Genomic DNA, 22,050 nt, shown 5'->3' with positions numbered 1-22,050 from the left:
ATTTATGCCAAAGTCTGACCCTGCCATCTGAATGTCATAGCTGGAATCGAGACTCATCAATCCAGGCAACGTTCTTCCAGTCTTTCATTGTCCATTTTTGGTGAGTGTGGAAATTTTAGCCCCAGTTTCCTGTGCTTAGTGGCACCCGGTGTGGTCTTCTGCTGCATTAGCCCATCTGCTTCAAGGTTTGTTGTGTTGTGCATTCAGAGATGGTGAGTTACTGTTGCCTTTCTGTCATCTCCAACCAGTTTGCCTGTTCTTATCTGACAAAAACAAGGCATTTTCGTCCACATAACTGCCGCTCACTGGATATTTACTCTTTTTCAGACCATTATCTGTAAACACTAGTATACATGGTTCTGCGTGAAAATCCCAGTAGATCAGCAGTTTCTGAAATACTCAGACCAGCCTGTCTGGCACCAAAAACCATGTCACGTTCAAAGTCACTTAAATCCCCTTTCTTCACCATTCTGAGGCTCGGTTTGAACTTCAGAAATCCGATCCTAGGCCTAAAAGGAACATAGATTTTGGCCTCATCAACCTGGTACTATTCGTTGCAACCGTCCAAGTAATGTACCAATTATGGCGGCATTCACAAAGGAATTATTTTACTCCCTGATACATTTAAACCTACGAGCAACCCTAGTAGTACATCTACCGAGGCGCATCCCTCTAGCGTTACACTTTAAAGAAGAACTCAAGAGCATGGAGAGACACAATGTCATCATTAAGGTTACTTAGCCTACCAATTGGGTTAACTCCATGGTCATTACTGAAAAGAGCAAACAGGCAAACTACAGTTATGTCTAGACCCAAGAGATCTCAATAAGGCAATTAAATGACATTATCCTTTAGCTACTCTCAGATATCATGCCCAATCTACGAGGGGCTTCAGTATCTTAGATGATAGATCTAGATATTGGGCTATTAGGTTCACTGAAGAATCCTCCAGACTCACTATTTTCAACACGATCTTCGGGCAATACAGGTTCAAACGTCTTCCTTTCGGGATAATATTAACCCAAGATGAATTCCAGTGGAAAATAGATGAAACTTATGAATAATGTAACAGCCATAGTCGATGACATCCTCATCTACGGGAAAACCAAGGCAGAGCACGATAAAAACCTTGCCGTTATCTCACAGCGTTCCAGAGATAGGAGTGTCAAAGTTATCCACTCCCTTGTGATATTCTGCCTGGATTATTGCAACTCTCTACTAACTGGTACTAACCCTCTGGCGCCTCTGTTCCTCATCCGCTGCTCCACTATGCCAATCACTTAATTGGCTCCTCATACCCTTGAGAATCAAATTTAAACTTCTGACCCTTACCAAATCGGCACCACCTTACATCTCTATTCTTCTATCCAAATACACCCCTACCCGCCCTCTTCGCTCCTCTCACGACCTGCGGCTTCCCCGTTCCATCAGACTTTCTGCCTCGTACGCGATTTTCAAAACCTCTCTGAAAACCCACTTGTTCAGGGAAGCGTACAACATTCCTTTACAGTGCTCCTAATCAATCAATCTGAACAAACAGCTTCAACACATCATCGCAACCAGATAAACTCATCCCCATCCAAGCAGTCCTCTCTTATTGTCTCACTGCCCTCAACCACCGACTAGATTGTAAGCTCGCAAGAGCAGGGCCCTCTTCTCCCTTGCACCAGTTTGTTATTGTGTTGTTAGTGTATGTGTTTGTGTTTATAAATTGTTCTAATGAATGTAACAGTGCTGCGGAATCGGCCGGCGCTTCATAAATGAATGTAATTTAACCCAGAAAAAAGCATTATTTGCACCAAAGAGGTCAGTTGCCTTGGACATTTCGTCATAACTGAAAGAATAAAACCTGATCCTGCTAAAATCATTGCTGTGAAAAACAAGGGGCCACTGAAAGACAAATGCGACATTACTAGGTATGATCAACTACCTCTCATTTGGCACCCAACCTTTCCGATTTCACTAGATTCCTTAAGGTGACTTTACCTTGCAAGCAGGGCTCTCTCCACCTAATGTATCGGTTTGTCTTAGTCTATCAATTTTCGTCTTGAGTATATGTGTTGTGTTAAGCGCTGCGTAAATTGTTGGCGCTATATAAATTAAAGATAATTTGTTTGGGACGCTGTACAGCAGGACAAAGTTTTCAACAAAATAAAACAGCTGCTCACATATAAGCCAGGACCAGTATTAGGATATTTTCATCCACAAGAAGAACTAAAACTACATGCTGATGCTTTCAAGTATGGACTTGGAGTGGAGTTGTTGCATGATGAAGACCTATAGCGTATGCATCAAAATCACTCACCGAAAATGAAATTAACTATCTGCAAATCGGAAAAGAGCTTTTTGCCATATTGTTTGGCTTTAAGCATCTTCATCAATGTATCTATGGCCACCATATCCTCATTGAAAGTGCACGCTGTATATAGCAGTCTTACTGTCCGTGACCCAAAAATAAACGAAATCAAAGCTCAGACTGAAAGGGACTTAGTATCAAACCCTAAAGGACATTATACAAAATGCTTGGCCTGATGACTTAAGAAAATGGGCCCAAAACGTCTTCCAATTATGGAATCACCGAGATAAACTATCATACCTACATAGCATAGTAACATAGTAACATAGTAACATAGTTCATAAGGTTGAAAAAAGACCAAAGTCCATCAAGTTCAACCTATATACATATTGTGTCCCTACTGTGTTGATCCAGCGGAAGGCAAAAAACCCTTATGAAGCAGATGCCAATTGCCCCATACCAGGGGGAAAATTCCTTCCCGACTCCAAATATGGCAATCAGAATAAATCCCTGGATCAACGTTCTGTCCCTATTAATCTAATATCCATAACTTGTAATATTATTGCTTTCAAGAAACACGTCCAGGCTCCTTTTGAACTCTTTTATTGAGTTTACCATCACCACTTCCTCTGGCAGAGAGTTCCATAATCTCACCGCTCTTACTGTAAAGAACCCCCGTCTGTGCTGGTGTAGAAACCTTCTTTCCTCCAGCCGTAGAGGATGTCCCCTTGTTATAGATACAGTCCTGGGTATAAATAGGTCCTGGGAGTGATCTCTGTACTGCCCCCTTATATATTTATACATAGTTATTAAGTCCCCCCTAAGCCGTCTTTTTTCCAAACTAAATAACCCCAATTCTGATAATCTTTCTGGGTACTGTAATCCTCCCATTCCCCTTATTACTCTGGTTGCCCGTCTTTGAACCCTCTCCAGCTCCACTATATCTTTCTTGTACACTGGTGCCCAGTACTGTACACAGTATTCCATGTGTGGTCTGACTAGTGACTTGTACAGTGGTAGAATTATTTCCTTGTCGTGGGCATCTATGCCCCTTTTGATGCACCCCATGATTTTATTTGCCTTAGCAGCAGCTGCCTGACACTGGTCGCTACAGGTAAATTTACTGTTAACTAAAACTCCTAAGTCCTTTTCCATGTCAGTCGTCCCCAGTGTTTTCCCGTTTAATACATATTCCCAGCCTGGATTTTTCTTCCCCATGTGCATAACCTTACATTTATCTGTGTTGAACCTCATCTGCCACATCCCAGCCCAAGCCTCCAACCTATGCAGATCCATTTGTAATCGTGCGCTGTCCTCTATTGTGTTAACCACGTTACAGAGCTTAGTATCGTCTGCAAAGATTGATACTTTACTATGCAATCCCTCTACAAGGTCATTAATAAATATATTAAAAAGAATAGGACCCAAAACTGACCCCTGTGGTACCCCACTAGCAACAGTCACCCACTCAGAGTATGTACCATTAATAACCACCCTCTGTTTCCTATCACTGAGCCAGTTACTTACCCACATACACACATTCTCCCCCAGCCCAAGCATTCTCATTTTATGTACCAGCCTTTTATGTGGCACCGTATCAAATGCTTTGGAAAAATCAAGATATACGACATCCAGCGATTCACCCCGATCCAGTCTTGAGCTCACCTCCTCATAAAAGCTGATCAGGTTAGTTTGACAGGACCGATCCCTTGTAAACCCATAATTGTGGAAGGCAAGAAAATTGTCATTCCCTCAAACCTTTGTCCTGAAATGCTGTCATGCATACACGACACCCACTTGGCATTGAAAAGTGCAAACATAGAGTCCATGATATTTTGTCTTGGCCTGGAATGGGAAAGGGAATAGAAATTGTCAGTAAGTGCTCTATATGCCTTACATACTGTGCTTCTAAAAGGTCTATGTTCAGCCACAGAGTACCAGACAGAATGTGGCAAATAGCTACTGATTTATTCATCTGGCACAATATGGATTATCTCATAACTGTTCACTATAGCAGATATAATAGAATTGTAAGATTGTAAGCTCGTTTGAGCAGGGCTCTCCTCACCTGTTGTCTCTGTAAGTCAATTTGTTACGTTACATACTACTTGTTATGTCCTGTCTACCCATTGTACAGCGCTATGGAATTTGATGGCGCTATATAAAACAAATTATAATAATAATATTTCGAGCTGAATAGACTTCACAGCACAACAACCACTGTTATAATACACAAGATAAAGGCTGCCTTCGCAAGGTAACGATAACGGGCCCAATGTCTATCCAACGAATTGAAAGCATTTGCCAACGCATGGAGTTTTCCTCACATAACTTCGAGTTCATACTATCCACAAAGCAATGGATGAGCTGCAAAACTCGTACAGACAGCAAAATCACTAATGGAAAAAGCCAGTGCGGACAAAGACCCATATCTCAGTATCCTGGAATATCGCCCTATCGATAATTTCAAGTCACCAGCACAGCTGCTGATATACAGTCAGCACCTTCATAGGAACTACTACAACAGGTCAGCTAGGCCATTGTCACAACTCTGAAGGACAGACAATTTGCGTACAGGAACACTGTCAATGGCAGCTGTCTCCACCAAAGCACCCAATACTAACAGATCCTACTATGTATGCACAAGTAACGGACTATTAATGGTAGGAATTGCTTGCCTCAATACAGAGTGATGTGACCATGACGTGAGACACAAGCTATGTTAACCTAGAGATGAGAAGACCTGGAAAGAAACCAGAGTTTTTTCCCTTTTTTACAGTAGTTGATTTTCTCTGTCTTCCCAGTTGGGCCTTAAATATGGGAACAGGGCCGGCCCAAGGCAAAATGCTGCCTGGGGCGAATTTTAAAATGCTGCCCCCCACCCCCTGTACTTACCTTTCAGCAGTCCTGCGGCGAGTCTCCCTGTTCGGTCTCGGTGCCGGCTTGTAATGCTGAGCGCCGGAAATCTTCCGGCATTCAGCATTACAAGCCGGCACCGAGACCGAACAGAGAGACTCGCCGCAGAGGAGAGAGAGAGGGGTGCCGAGCGGGTACTGACAGCTTGGTAAGTGAAAACCACTCGGCGCCCCTTTCTCTCTCTTTCGCTTTAAAAAAAAAAAAAAGGGCTTGGGGCGGCAAGGTGCCGCCTGGAGCGGTTGCCCGACTCGGCTCCATTGTCGGGCCGGCCCTGTATGGGAATAGCAGGTAAGAGGTTCAACTTGTCTTAAAAATTAGGTTATCTTTATAACCTTTATCTAAATGATTCCTATTAATGTTCTTCCCATCACAGTGTAATACTTACCTATAATCTGTATATGGCCAGTAAATTATTTTTTTCTTTTACTCCTCTCTGTAAAATGGTGAGACCTTCTTCCATTTGTAACAAATAAAGCAAATTTAGTTTATTATTTACTGAATAAGAAAAGTTCCAGAAATTTTACATCTCCGGGTTGACCTGATCCGCTAAATGAGACCAAGCTGAATAAAGCTATATTATTTGTTATCTTTTCTCTTTTTTTATTGGGGAATTAAACTTGGTTCATCTAATTAAATGCGACATGTCAATTGCCTTTTTGACAGGCAGGTGATGCTGCCTGTTTCTATGACATCAAGCTTGGCCGTCGACGTGTTGAGCACCATGATCATGCAGTTGTGAGTGGAAGACTTGCTGGGGAGAATATGACTGGAGCAGCTAAACCATATTGGCATCAGTCCATGTTCTGGTAAGTTAACAATTTAATTTTCGGCCTGTGCATTACTTCTAAACCATGCAGCCAGACATTAAAACATTCCTTTATTTTAGGCAAAACTGTTTGGCTCTTAAAAAGTCGCTATAGTAGAAACATATGTTTGTTGCTACAATAAGGGAAAATGCCTATTCCTTGCCATTCTATCAGTTTATGTAATTAAAAATAAATTCCTGTGATTGATCAAACTTGTGTTAATAAACCTAAACGGGGAGGCTAAACAAAGCATTGCTGGAGTACGGGCCGCCGACTACAGAACTGACTTCTCTGTCTTGGGGCCATTCTCTCTACCTGGTTCCATATTAAAACCATTATTATTGACTCTGTGAGCTTGGTCTGTACAGGTAATAGGGAGAAGCATGTATTTTGCTCCCTGAAACAGAATGTGTAGCATGTGTGTTAATTACAACTATGTTCATATCTACAAAAGTTTGCAGTTTAGGGAGTTAGATCCATGGACTTGTGACAGTGTTGGTATTCTCTGGAATGTAGCAATACCATGGTACTGTTTTATATAAAAGACAGGAAGGGCAAGAAAGGGAGATGGGTGGCGCTATATGTGAAAGATAACATCTAACCTAACACAAGTTAGTGAGGAGAACATAGATTCCGTTTGGGTTACATTACAATTTGTTAAATGTACAGTAACCTTAAAGGTTATGATCATGGGCGACTTTAATGTCAACTGGAAAACCAAAGTAGTTGGTTGTACCCGGGGTACAGATATTCTTAATTCCCTGCTGGGATTATCTTTAAAAGAAGTAGTCGAGGAGCCAATTTGTAAGGAGATCAGATTTAGTCTTCACAAATGGAGATTTGATATCTGATATTGCTATAGGTGAAAGTTCTAGAGATCATCGGTCTGTGTGGTTTAACCCCTTCAGTACCGGGACGTACCTGGTACTTCCTGGTTAACAGTCACCGGTAGACCGGGACGTACCAGGCACGTCTCCTCCAAAAAACGCCCCCACATCACCACAATCGCGGTGTTCGGGGGGGGCTGCTGCTGCACAGCCTGTCTAAGCCCGCCCCCAAGCCTACGATCACTCCCACGGAGTGATTTTGTAGGCAGAAACAGCGATTGCAGAAAAATCTGCAATCGTGGTTTCAGCTGCCACAGGCAGCTTCAGGGAAGGGGGGGTGTTGAATGGGTCCCCACACAAGTGTGGGGACCTGATCCAACACCCCCCTGCTGCCTGATCGCTCCATGAGAGCGTCAGTGCAGCGTTAACCCCTTCAATGCGCGATCGCGGCATTGAAGGGGTTAATTCCCGTTTTGTAGGGGGCTCAGGTAGACCAGCAACAGCAAAAACGACCCCCCAGAAGTCCTCTGATCAGTCCTGTAGGACTGATCAGAGAGACTCCTCCCCTACAATCTCCAGTCTATTGGAGATTGTGTCCCAGCTGCCAGAGGCAGCTTCAGGGACAGGGAGACAGGGTTCTTTGGTCTCCACATGAGTGTGGAGACCAGACCCCCCCCACCCTTCCTCAGTTAACCCCTACCCCCCCTCTTCCTCAATTAACCCCTTCAATGCTGCGATTGTGTATGACCCCCATCGCAGCATTGCAGGGGTTAATATTAGTCCCCACAAGCTTGTGGGGACTAAATATCAGTCAATGCTGTGCTTCAATGGAGCATCAGCATTGAAAGAGTTAAAAAAAAATGTAAAAAATAATTAAAAAAATAAAAATAAAAAAATAAATGTAAAAAAATTAATAAAATAATAATAATAATAATAATTAAAAAAAACAGCACTGACCTGAAAGTCCAGGGTGCTTCCAGGTCAAATGGTGGGCTGGGCTGATCAGATCGCTCCTGGCAAATAAGAGTGATCGGATCATTATGGCGGATCCGTGGGGGATGACCCTGCTCTACAAAGAGAGAGGGGTCATCTAGGGTAATTATGAAAAAACACAAATTATTAATAAATGAAATAATCATAATTATTACCTGATCACTTGTCGGTGACATTTTAAGTCGCTGATTATTGATCGGTCTACCTGATTGATGTCAGCGGCCTAAACCTGTTACTTACAAGTAATCTGATGAAAAAAAAAATGTAAATGCACATGCTCCAGTTTTGCCCTCATAGCTTCCTCAAAAAATGCATGAACCAAGGTCTTGTTGGAATCAGGGGATCTTGGGGAACAAAATGTGGTGTTTTCTTCCACTGTTGCACTTATGGTGTGCAAGGAATTCAGTGCAACATTGAAATGTATGCGTTAAAAAAGCAGTAAAATAATTTCCCTGTGAAGTTTGGCAGACATCAGTGAAGAAATGGCTAGCTGAAAACTGTCAAAACTACCCTAGTTGAACACCTTGACTTGTCTACTGTTCATAAATATATACTTTTATGGGGTAATTTACAGCGGGGGGCTTCCAAAATATCCCAAATGGGATATGGGCCCAGGAAACCAATTTCTGAAAATTCCAAATGTGAAAACAAAAATGCGCGTGTTCCAGTTTTGCCCTCATAGCTTCCTCAAAAAAATGCATGAACCATGCATGTGAGGCCTTGTTGGAACCGGGGGATGTTGGTGAACACAATTTGGTGTTTTCTGCAGTTGCACATATTCTATACAAAATATAATATAAAATCTAAAGCAACATTGCAACATATGCAAAAAAGTATAAAAATACCTCAAAATTTGGCAGCAATTGGCGATAAAATCCCTGTTTGAAAAGTGTCAAAATGACCCTAGTTGTACACCTTGACTTATCTACTTTTCATAAACATATAATTTTGGGGGGATAATCAGTATCTGTGACAACTATTGCAGTTATTAGACTACCATGCCAAATTTGAAAAAAATTACAAAAAACGTGATGCATGCCTTGCAATATTTGCCCTATACTGGTCAAAATGGATAAAAATCCTAGCCATGTTGGGTGGTTTCCAAATCAGGACAACTTAATGAATATATTTGGGATAATTTTTTCCCATTGGTTCAATGTGTGTACAATTTGTATGTATACAAAACTGTAAAAAAATGTTTTTTTTCATTTTTTCCGCACTTTTTCCAGTTTATTTCAAACAAAACAATGTACTACCCAGTTTAATATGGTTTCAAATGAAAGCCCTACTTGTGCTGAAAAAAACAATATATGATTTGTGTGGGTGCACCAATTGATAAGAGATAAATTACAGTTGAAGAAAGACATGGCAAAAACACAAAAACGGATCCGGTCCTTTAGCGACACGTTAGTATCAAAATCCCGGTCCTGAAGGGGTTAATGTACAAACAGTGACTGAGTCACATCACACACAAACAAAAGTTTAGGGAATATGTGTAAAGGAGTCATTATCAGGCTGGGGCTATTTAAATGAAATCCAGGAGAAATGGGATTAGTTAGAAGTTCAATTGAAGGCAACAGTAAATTGCATTAGGCTTGTAAGTAAGAGCAAATATGGCCAGAATATTTAAAAAAAAAAGTTAGCATTTAGTATACAAAAACCCAAAGTGAAAAAGATAGATCTATAAGATTACGCAGAAAGAGGCAAAGAGTTTATAAGAGCTGCCAAAGTACACGCAGAAGAGAGAGAGAATTGCCCAGTCCGGAAAAAAGGTGAGATAAAACATTTTTTTGATACATAAATGAGAAAATGAAAAAAGGCATGGATTTGTTCGATTACAAAGAAAAGGAAGGTATGTAGATGAGAATAAAGGTCTAGCTGACTACCTCAATGAATATTTCTGTTCAGTTTTTACAGATAAAAATGAAGAAAATTGATCTCTTGGGGAAAAAATGCTAATGATTCATTTTATACATGTCAAGGAATACAGGAAAATACAGACATATGTTGATGGGGTCTGATGGGATAGACCCCAAGTTATAAAATGAGCTTAGTGGTGTATCTAGGGAAAACAGTTAACAGATTTATTTAACAGAAGCAGTCCCAGAAGTTTGTAAATTAGTGAAAGTTGTGCCTTTTTGGTTGGATGACTAAAGTAATCGATCAAGGTGCGGTAGACATTGTGCATCTAGGTTTCAACAAGGCTTTTGACATTGTCCCACATAGAAGACTTATACATAAACTGTAATCTCTGGGTTTGGATTCCAATATTGTTGAATTGATTAGACAGTGGCTAAATGACAGACAACAGAGGGTTGTAGTTAATGGAGTATAATCAGAGCAAGGTCTTGATACCTCAGGGGTCTGTACTATTTAATATTTTCTTTAATGATATTGCAGAAGGTATTGATGGTAAGGTATGTATTTTTGCTAATAACAAAAAGAGTTGCACCAGGGCTGATGCTCCTGGAGGGATAAGACAAATGACTGGAAAAATCGTCAGAGCTGTGGCAACTGACATTTAATATGCATAAGTGCAAGATAATGCACCTAGGGCATAAAAACCCAAAGGCAGAGTATATAGTATTTGGTACTCTCCCAACCTCAACATCTGAGGAAAGGTCAGTCATTATTTTAGAGGACTTAAAGGTAGGTAGACAATGCAATAGAGCAGGAGGAAATGTTAGCATAGCGCTTGGTTGTATAGGGAGAGGTATTAGCAGTAGAAAGAGGGAAGTGCTCATGTAGTAGTACTGGTGACACGTGTGTGCAGTATTGGAGCCTGTATCTCCAGAAGGAGACAGTTCAGAGAACGGATACTAAAATGACTTGCAGAATAAAACTTACCAGGAAAGGTTAAAGGATGTTAACACATATATTCAGAAAAGGAGGCTCAAACAAGATAATAACCACAGGGTTCTAAATGCGAGTGCCTTTGCCAATATAAAAACAGTTTAATTCAGCAAGGGACCTGTAACCTTTTGCACTAGGGTTATTATAGAGAGACACAAAGCTTTACTTGAAACCACCGGTAAGTTTGGGGGGGCGGGGAAGTGTTAAATGGGGGGGCATAGGGCATTTCTGTAGGCAGAGTGCTCTATTAACCCCCTTAATGCCAATCTGCCACATAATATGCCTTTTAACTCGCTAAATGCCAGAGTGGCATATAGGGGTATAAGGCATTTCTGGAGGCAGAGTGGCACATAGTGGGTCAAAAGGCATATAATGGGGCACAGTGGCATTTAGAGGGTTAAAAGGCATATCATGGGGCACAGTGGTATTTAGAGGGTTAAAAGGCATATCATGAGGCACAGTGGAAATAAAACCAAAATATTTTTCTCAATCATAGCTTTTATTAAAAAAAATAGTTTACGTGAATTAACATTTACTGGTAAAACTTTTTTCCTATAGGGTTGTCTTATATTCAGGCTTTTTCTTTTTTCCTAAATTAATATTCAGATTTGGGGGGTGGGGGTTAATTTATGGGCTTTATGGTTAAAGGCGTCTTCAGGGTTAAATTAAGGACCGTTGTGGTTGATGGGGGTGTTTAGGGTTAATTTAGGGACAGTTGTGGTTGATTTGTCTTCAGGATGAATTTAGGGCAGTTGTGGTTGATGGGGTCTTCAGGGTTAATTTAGGGGCAGTTATGGTTAATGGGGGTCTTCTCTTCAGGATTAATTTAATGCGGAGGACTGAGGGTTAATTTAATTAATTTAATAAGGCTAACTTAAGGTGCAGTTAGAGGTAAAGGGGGGCAAACTAAGGGGAATCTAAATCCTGGGGGCAGTGAATATTAACCCTATATTTATTTATAAAAGTATTGTGTCTGTGAATGAGTCTGCAAATCTATGAGTGCACTATGGCATATCAGGGGGGTATACGGCATACCTGGGGAGGACGGAGTGACATATCAGGGGGTATAAGGCACACTGGGGTAAATAAGGCATATGTGGGGAGGGCAGTGTGGCAAGCCTGGGCTCAAATGTGCATAACTGGGGGGCAGGTTGGGAAATAAAAACAAGAAATGCATTTTTATCAAAGTTTTTTTATTCTGCCATTTGTTTTTAACATGCTACGTTACTTTATTAAATTATTTTAAATAAATTAAAAATTTTAATTTTTTTATCCGATTAATGGAAAAAATAATCGGCCAACTAATAGATTATGAAATTTATCGTTAGTTGTAGCCCTAATCCAGTTTATTTTTACGTTCTAGTTTTGCTAGGTCAATATATAGATCTGAAATAGGTCTTCCGCTTTGTTTTCTAAGAAAAGCATCCAGTTTAATCAAATGGCCTCTAAGTGAACGCTTAAGGACCTCCCAGCCCATATTGTTGTCGTTTTAGATGGATACACTGCTCAGCCTCTTTATATAGATCTTGTTTGATGGACTCTGATTTTAAATTGTATTCACCCAATCTCCAGTTTGGTCTAGTATTGTAAGCTTAACACAAAAAACTGTGGCTCTCCGGAGTAATAGCGCTTTCTAGGGTGGGTGTTCGCTGAAGGCCTCACTATCGATGCATTTCAGCGACACCGTTGAAGTTTAGAAGGCAATACGGTGTATGGCGGATGTTGTGGGTGTTGCTGAATGCCTCAACATTGAGGCATTACAGCAACACTATTTAAGCTTGTTTAATGCTCTGTGCGTTTTTGCGTGACGTCCCTGGCATGTCATTGGTCATTAACTGGTTAATAGGGATAAATTGAACTGCCGCTCACACTAGGTTTAGTCAACATGTTTTTAATGTTATCCCCTGGTTTGTTTGTTTTTTTCTTTTGTGTTTGCTGCAAGTTTCTGGAAGTTTCTGCAAGTAAACCTTCTTGTTCTTCTATTTGCACGTTTTCCAGGAGTGACCTTGGTCCTGAGGTTGGTTATGAAGCTATTGGCATTGTTGACAGCTCCTTGCCAACTGTGGGTGTGTTTTCCCGAGCCTCTGAGAAAGACACCCCCAGAAGTGCAGCTGAACAAAGTGGTGAGCAACAAAGCATATTGAAGAGATGAAGTACCAAATGAGCATTGTGACTGCCCAGGGTTAATAGGTGCCGTCTGTATTCGTATTTTCTCGATTTCTGTATTTTCTCAATGTATGTGGTGTTTATTATTTGAGCGTCGTTCTCCCTCACGTCCTACCCTGTCCATATGCCACATGCCCTGCCCGCCGACTTTAACCCCTTGTAGCCCGGACACCATTAACCCAACCACAGCGCTCTTTCATAGAGATAACCTACGGGTGGTGGGATACAGACAAGGGGTGGTTCGGAGAGGGAGCCTCCAGTAGATTCCCGGTCGCTGGGACTGCCAAGAGAACGGAGATCGGCCGGCACGGTTATCGTACGCACGCCGGCTATCTTGCGGTCTGTCCCGGGGAAACTTTGAACTGTTGCCACTCGGTGTCCCTTCGGCCAATCGCGTCACTTTTTGGACAGGATACCCTCAGGACACCGAGCTATCCATCGGCACCCCGGGATCGCCGCCACTCCTTCGGGATCACCCCGAGAATGACGGCTAAAGTTATACGAACATTGCTGGGCTCGGTGGCCTAAGCGTGGTGCCAGACTGTGGCAGGGGGGAAGATGTGGACATGGTCTTTTTTTTCACCTAACCTGTATATAAGCCCGTGTTTCCCCAATAAAGTGTGTGTTCTTTCCCTGGACATTAGTCTCGTCTAATGCTTCAGGGACTCGCTATATCACCCATTGTCCTTTTCAGGACAATCACTGCGCTGCAGTGCTACTACATCATGGACACCGGGTCAGTTTCTGAACTCTACCTCGCTAGTATCGTCTACTGCTGGTAGCGCTTGACCATTTTGGTCCCGGGAGGAAGCATCGGAGAACCGACGGGCGTACCCAGCCGGGGGTACAGGTCGTGCCCGTCAAAAGCATCTTCAGCAGTGTTTTTAGAAATATGGAAATTGCTTTGCTAAAGAGCAGGAAAAAAAGGAGAGCGGCAAATAATTACATATTGCAATTCTCTTGCAAATATGGCATTTGAAATCAGTAGCATTTCCTGACTAAAGATGAACAGAATCTGAATAACCACTCTCCTTTAACCTCCACCCCACTTTACTCCCACATAGATAATGACATCTTTTTATTTCTTCCACCTTCTCATTTTACCCCATTACTTTTTGGTTTCTAGGGCTGACAAACCTGGAGCCAAGAATCCAAGTAGGAGTGGCTTCTAAGATGTTGTGTTGGCATTGTAACTTTTCTGCCATGTCTGTCTTGTTTTGTCACTGTTCCAATACATATTCTCCATTCTGTAGAAGAAAATAAGATAAAAGGAGAGGCGTTTTAATGTGTTTTGTGTGCTGTCTATCAGTATTTATAATATCTGATGTATTCAGTTGGGGGCTTTTCCACTCAGAGTGCAGATTTAAATGGCTCTTTGTGTGCTAAATGTCACGGCCACACCTTGTACACCGGCTGGGTACGCCCGTTGGTTCTGCGATGCTTCCTGCCGGGATCGAAATGGTTAACCGCTTCTAGCGCTAGCCGATACTAGCAGAACAGGGCTCACAAGCTGGTCCAGTGACACTAGCTTCACAGCACCGCAGCCCGCCGAGGCGTAGCTGAGTACAGTGCCGTCAGTGCTGACAAGGACAATTAGTGATCCAGCGGGCCCCTGAAGCATTAGATGAAACTAATGTTCCAGGGAAGTAACAGACTTTATTGGGGAAATACACAGGCTTATATACAGGTTAGGTGATTTAAAAGGTCATAAATCAGGCACGCATCTACCCGCCCTGCCCAGACAGTCCGGCGCCACGATTAGGCCACCGAGCCCCGCAATAGCTGTATAACTTTGGTCGTCGGGGTGATCCCAAAGGAGCGGCGGCGATCCCGGGGTGCCGATGGATAGCTCGGGGTCCATGGGACATCCGGTCCAAAAAGCGATGTGATCGGTCGAAGGGCCCCCCCTAGCGCCTCCAGCGATTTCCCCCGTCCCTATGGGGGGGGTATCTGGGGTATGAGAGCGGAATTCCGGGGGTAGGGCAGGTGATACATAGATGAGGTAGGACGCGAAGGGGAACGGAGTAGGGACAATACACAGCACACATATGGATATATAATACATCATGCAAACAGTAACTGGTCAGACACGGCAGTATTTAACCCCGGATGGTCATAATAACTGTTATGGACGGCACTTATTATCCCAGGGCCGTCACAGTCTGCACTTCTCTGTACTTTTGAGGTTGAGTGACACCTGTATTTATCTAGCTGTTAGATCCAACACTCTTTATTAAGTATATTCTTCACTCCTGGTGTAAAGTGATGCCAAATAGTACACATCCTCCACATAGAAATTATGACGCATGGCTTGTGACTGGGCTGTGCACTCCCCTGTCTGTACCCACAATGTACTACTGTGTTTTGATTGAAAGAGGATGAATAAACTAAAGCCCACTATGTTTTGAAAGGTCACAGAAGTGAATATATCTGCTATTTTACTCTGTAAACACATTAGTGTGTTGAATCACTAGACAGGAAAACTAAATTTTACAATGGTGTCATGGAGTTGCATATCATTGTTTTCGCTGCTCTATGATTAGAGGTAGTCCTTTCCATTGTTTAGCCATTGTAGGGGTTGAATGAGTTTTTTTGTACCATTTTACCAATTACCAGGTCTACAAAAAGTTATGAGTTAGGCTCAGTGCTAAGGGGCAGTGAAATAAAGTAAAACGCCAAGGACAGTTCCAGCTGGAGTATAATGTGATTCGGCACCTTCTTGCACATTAACTGTAACTTCTTGATCAGTGGAATGAAGTGTAGGCCAAATACCATTGTCCCAAGATGGAAATACATTAATAACAAGATGTAGCAAGTCGTGGTTTAACCCACTTGGGATAAATAATGTACCAGATAAGTAACAGACAGCTTCAGGCACAATGCCCAGGATTCTTCAGTCCAGCCCTCATCCTTCCATGCTGTATAGTTGCTCCCTGAAAACGATCATGCAGTGTTAACCCTTTTAATACCGCAATCTTGTATGACGCAATAGCGGTATTTTAGGGGTTAATGTTGGTGTCGTCAGTCGCCACCAAGGATGTGATTAAGATAAAAAATTACATCTCTAGTGGGGGGTGCATAAGGATATAGAACGCAAGACGTGCTATTCAAGTTGCCGTTTCCTGAACAAGCGAGGATGGCAATACACAGAATGTCTGATCTCTCATAACAGGCCATGATTCTAATTTTTGGGTCTGCCAGTAATGAGGTGAGGCAGGGTATCCAGAGATGCTCTCTGGAACTAGCATAACTGCAAGATTTTGAGTTAGGATTTTGGCTATGTGAGATGAAAGAAGATGGAGGAGCTGTAACTGTATCTAGTAATTGAGCATCTACGTGTTTTTTAAGCATTCCCAACAGTCTAGATAACACACCATATATATAATACTTAATACTGGTTGCACATTTATAATATTTCACTAGAATTCTCAAACTACCAAAATACTTGCTCCTCTTGGCACAGCAAAACCTATTGAGACATTGTTCAAAAATCATAATAGCTTATAATACATATTGGTGTCATATTTATTGCACAAACTGCTTTATGCGTAGACTGCTTACTATAATTAATGGGGCATTCTCAGCAGTATAATTCTTAGATTTCTGTACCCTGCATATGACCACAATTCCCTATCAGCTACATACAAGTGTTGGCTTTACCTTTATTTTACAATCAAGACTTGATACAGCTTTCTTCCCAAAATTAAATTGTATCATTGGATGCTTGTGATGCTCTTATGTTTAAAGCAATATATACATTTAGCAGTCTACAGCTGTATTTAACTCCAGAGAGGTGCTGTTAGTAAAGTTAGCCCATACACTATAATTGGTCATTGTGATTCTGACTCTTAAGACTATGTAGCAGGTGTGTCCAAGTTTTTTTTTATGCAGTGGGCCACTTCATCAGAAATGTATGTGTGCATGGGCCGCACTCATTTTTCACTCAGATAAAATATGGCCTTTTAGCTTTATAATGCATATTAATGCAGGGTTAATTTGGCGATAACGAACAAAGCGGTGAAAACTTTTTTTTTTATCATCTTTTATGTGTAATTCTATCAATACTAAATTACTTAAACAGTAAAACAAAGTAAGTCCACAAACCATTTAAAATAAAACTGCACAAGGCTCTGGAGCACACTGTGGTTACAAGCTGGATTTAAGATGGCCGACACACACTGGAGGCAGGACCGGATTAAGAGCATCACAGGCCTGGTGCTGAGGATTTTTGGTGGCCATTTTATGGTAAAAAATAAAATAGAATCTTAACTCATTGGCATTGATGTATACTGGATAAAGATGACATCAGTGCTCGGCAGATGATATAGCATAGAATCTTATGTGATCGGACTGGGAGTAATCGGTACACTAAAAAAGTCATCATACACAGGACGCCTGAAGCCACAATTTAGTGACCCTAATCCTTTTTAATAAAATATGCAGATTGAAACAGTAAATAACACAAAACCTTTACTTTTCCTCTCACTGATTTCTGGGCCAAGAAAGTTTTGTCCTCTGAAGTAACTACAAATTCAGGAGGGCATTTTATCTCTGGATAAGTAAAAATGAAATAGTTCTATTTATTCCTGCAATAAGTAAAGTGCCAGGAAACAGACAACCAAATACACACCAGGACAGGCTCTGCCACACAGACCCCCAAACACACGCACCAGGACAGGCTCTGCCATACCGACACCCAAACACACACACCAGGACAGGCTTTGCCACACCGACCCCCAAACACACACAGCAGGACAGGCTCTGTCACGCCGACACCCAAACACACACAGACATCAGGACAGGCACTGACATCCAGACACACACACACCAAGGCATTAACTGCCCCAGCCCGGCCCCTTTAGTATTGATTGTGTCCCCCCCACAACCTTGTGTATTGTCCCCCTTTGTGCATTTATACCCCCACACCCTTGTCTATTGATTTATGTGATGTCCCAGCCAATCTCCTCCCTTGTGTATTGATGCCCCCACCCTTTTTGTATTGGCTAATGTGATGCCCAACCAACCTCTTGTCTATTGATGCCCCCACTGCCATGTGTATTACCCCCACCCCCCCATTGATATTTTTGTCCCAAGGGAAACCACCCCTTGAATATGGGTCCACTTTCCTATAACCCTTATTTTTTTGAATACTTACATTTTTGCGGGGTTTTTTTCCCTGCTGTCCTCCGTGACGATCCTCTCCCTGTCAGGAGGAACTCTTCTGTGAGCTGAGGCACTGCTGCCACTGGGTGGCATGGTGTGTGCACGACGGCCGCTTTAATTTCATTAGGGGGCCGTCTTACCCCGCACGACGGCTGCTTTGAATGACGTCTGCCAGCCCATGGACTGGCCAGCCCACCGGGAAATCTTGAAGTACCTCGAAGTCCAGCAGGCCCCTTTTGGCTTGCAGGCCGCACGTTGGACACCCCCGACATATAGCTTTATGCCTATCCCTTCCATGCAAACTTTTTCACTGTATTGGCCTCCACTACCCTCTCAGTAAAGTAATATTTCCTGCAATTACTTTTAAACCTTTGCCTCTCAAATTTAAGACGGTCCTACTTTAAAAAAAAATAGGGGTTTATTTAAATGTATTTTAAAGTTAGATTTATTATTTAGTACTTGATTATATTTATTAAATGTTTATAGTAGCGTTACCTACCGAGCTATAACTACCTATGTGTATTTGCATTTTGCATACCTAGTTTAGCTAAATTAGATGGGACAGGACTGGAAAAAAGCAGGACTGTCCCTGAAAAAGTTGGGTCTGTTGGCAGGTATGTGGATGGAAAAATGTTATAGGGTGAAGTGTGAGTTATAGTGTTAATGTAATGCTATTAGTGAGTGAAGGCCAGGGCAAATAACAAGGAAAAGGTCCTTGTGTTTTGTGCATTGTAAGTGTGTGTGTATGTGTGTTATGTGTGATGTCACTGTGTGTTATATGTGTTATATGTGTTATTGTGTGTGTTATGTTTGGTTGGTTGTGTATCAGAAGGAAAATAATGAAATGGAAAAGGAAATGGGAAAGGCAAATGAGTGGGCAATTGGCGACCCGCTCACCTGTTTCACCCCAGGGCAAAGCACCCAAACACTGTCAGTCTTAGACGTTTGGCAGCAGACTTCCAGAGCTCAGACACAAGGCCCTAGCGTAAGCTGGCCACTCCGGCGGAGGTAGCAGGCGTTGCCACACCGCAAACAGAGGCAGCCAGGGGGGAGAAACTGCCCTTACCATTAGGGACATTTTGGGCATGACTCTAGCCAGGAAGCGAACTGGCAGAGAAGAGATGCTGGCACCACCACCAGCAGCAGCATTGAAAAGGCGAATGAGTGGGCAATTGGCGACCCACTCACCTGTTTCACCCCAGGGCAAAGCACCCAAACACTGTCAGTCTTAGACGTTTGGCAGCAGACTTCCAGAGCTCAGACACAAGGCCCTAGCGTAAGCTGGCCACTCCGGCGGAGGTAGCAGGCGTTGCCACACCGCAGACAGAGGCAGCCAGGGGGGAGAAACTGCCCTTACAATTAGGGACATTTTGGGCATGACTCTAGCCAGGAAGCGAACTGGCAGAGAAGAGATGCTGGCACCACCACCACCACCAGCAGCAGCATTGAAAAATGGGAAAGGCGAATGAGTGGGCAATTGGCGACCCACTCACCTGTTTCACCCCAGGGCAAAGCACCCAAACACTGTCAGTCTTAGACGTTTGGCAGCAGACTTCCAGAGCTCAGACACAAGGCCCTAGCGTAAGCTGGCCACTCCGGCGGAGGTAGCAGGCGTTGCCGCACCGCAAACAGACGCAGCCAGAGGGGAGAAACTGCCCTTACCACTAGGGACATTTTGGGCATGACTCTAGCCAGGAAGCGAACTGGCAGAGAAGAGATGCTGGCACCACCACCACCACCAGCAGCATTGAAAAATTGGAAAGGCGAATGAGAGGGCAATTGGCGACCCGCTCACCTGTTTCACCCCAGGGCAAAGCACCCAAACACTGTCAGTCTTAGACGTTTGGCAGCAGACTTCCAGAGCTCAGACACAAGGCCCTAGCGTAAGCTGGCCACTCCGGCGGAGGTAGCAGGCGTTGCCACACCGCAGCAAGTGCAACCAGGGGGGAGAAACTGCCCTTACCATTAGGGACATTTGATTCATGACACTAGCCAGGAAGCGAACTGGCATCGAAGAGACACTGGCACCACCACCAGCAGCAGCAGCAGCAGAATTGGGAAAGGCGAATGAGTGGGCAATTGGCGACCCACTCACCTGTTTCACCCCAGAGCAAAGCATCCAAACACTGTCAGTCCTTGGCGTTTGGGAGCGGACTTCCAGAGCTCAGACACAAGGCCCTAGCGTAAGCTGGCTACATTGGCGGAGGTAGCAGGCGTTGCCACACCGCAGCAAGTGCAACCAGGGGGGAGAAACTGCCCTTACCATAAGGGACATTTGAGGCATGACACTAGCCAGGAAGCGAACTGGCAGAGAAGAGACACTGGCACCACCACCAGCAGCAGCAGCATTGGAAAAGGCGAATGAGTGGGCAATTGACGACCCGCTCACCTGTTTCACCCCAGGGCAAAGCATCCAAAAACTGTCAGTCCTTGGCGTTTGGGAGCGGACTTCCAGAACTCAGACACAAGGCCCTAGCGTAAGCTGGCTACACCGGCGGAGGTAGCAGGCGTTGCCACACCGCAACAAGTGCAACCAGGGGGGAGAAACTACCCTTACCATCAGGGACATTCGAGGCATGACACTAGCCAGGAAGCGAACTGGCATTGAAGAGAGACACTGGCACCACCACCAGCAGCAGCAGAATTGGGAAAGGCGAATGAGTGGGCAATTGACGACCCGCTCACCTGTTTCACCCCAGGGCAAAGCATCCAAGCACTGTCAGTCCTTGGCGTTTGGGAGCAGACCTACAGAACTCAGACACAAGGCCCTAGCGTAAGCTGGCTACACCGGCGGAGGTAGCAGGCGTTGCCACACCGCAGCAAGTGCAACCAGGGGGGAGAAACTACCCTTACCATCAGGGACATTCGAGGCATGACACTAGCCAGGAAGCGAACTGGCATTGAAGAGAGACACTGGCACCACCACCAGCAGCAGCAGAATTGGGAAAGGCGAATGAGTGGGCAACTGACGACCCGCTCACCTGTTTCACCCCAGGGCAAAGCATCCAAGCACTGTCAGTCCTTGGCGTTTGGGAGCAGACCTACAGAACTCAGACACAAGGCCCTAGCATAAGCTAGCTACACCGGCGGAGGTAGCAGGCGTTGCCACACCGCAGCAAGTGCAACCAGGGGGGAGAAACTACCCTTTCCATTAGGGACATCTGAGGCATGATTTCAGCCAGGAAGCGAACTGGCAAAAGATACTGGCACCACCACCAGCAGCAGCGTTGGAAACGGAAAAAGGTGAATGAGTGGGCAATTGACGACCCACTCACCTGTTTCACCCCAGGGCAAAGCATCCAAAGACTGTCAGTCCTAGGCGTTTGGGAGCGGACTTACAGAGCTCAGACACTAGGCCCTAGCGTAAATTGGCTACACCAGCGGAGGTAGCAGGCATTGCCACACCGCAGCAAGTGCAACCAGGGGGAGAAACTACCTTAAACATTAGAGAGAAAAAATTTAACTTTCCAAGCTAAGAGCTGGGTAACCCAATTTGGGCAGATTGAATTTAAGAAAGGCAATCTGCTCCATCAGATGAGGTGCCATGCGTGAGCGCTGTGGACTCAGTATGTTTCCAGTCATAGAAAACACACGCTCACTTTGAACAGTGGTTGGCGGACATGATAGAAGCTGCTGCGCAACCCATGAGAGTGCAGGCCACACACTCTTCTTTTCATCCCAGTAGCTAAGAGGATCAACATTAGGAGCAGAAGGAACTTCACAGAGGTAAAGTTTGACCATTTCAGCAGCACTACTCTCCTTTCTGCTGCTAGCTCTGTCAGATGGTCCAACTATACTGCCAAGTGCCTCTTCCCAAAACGCAGCTGCTCCACTCAGCTGTGTTGTGCTGCTTGTGGCACTGCTGCTGATGCTGCTGCTAGGGGTAGCAGACCACATCATCTCTTCCTCCTCCTGCACCTCACCCTCCTCGGACAGCATTCCCATTTTACGCTGCCAGTCACGCACCTTGTTGACCAATTGCTCCCGGTAGCTACTGAGAACATTGAATTTCAAAGCTAGCTTTCCCTTA

The 22,050-nt window shown here is 43.8% G+C and overlaps 1 protein-coding gene across 1 annotated transcript in view; it reads left to right on the top strand.

Annotated features, from left to right (window-relative positions):
* Positions 1-22,050, top strand: part of LOC149282328 (apoptosis-inducing factor 1, mitochondrial-like) — a 124,413-nt gene that overhangs the window by 53,888 nt on the left and 48,475 nt on the right. Inside the window, exons 10-11 of the mRNA XM_089498362.1 lie at positions 5,876-6,018; positions 12,690-12,814. Of these exons, the coding sequence (XP_089354488.1) occupies positions 5,876-6,018; positions 12,690-12,814 (268 nt within the window). The remainder of the gene's footprint in view (positions 1-5,875; positions 6,019-12,689; positions 12,815-22,050) is intronic.

Source organism: Sceloporus occidentalis, unplaced genomic scaffold (genome assembly GCF_023333645.1).
Source record: "Sceloporus occidentalis isolate IW3139 unplaced genomic scaffold, rSceOcc1.0.p SCAF_119, whole genome shotgun sequence".
Lineage (NCBI taxonomy): Eukaryota > Metazoa > Chordata > Lepidosauria > Squamata > Phrynosomatidae > Sceloporus > Sceloporus occidentalis.
This window is presented reverse-complemented; position numbering and strand designations above follow the sequence as displayed.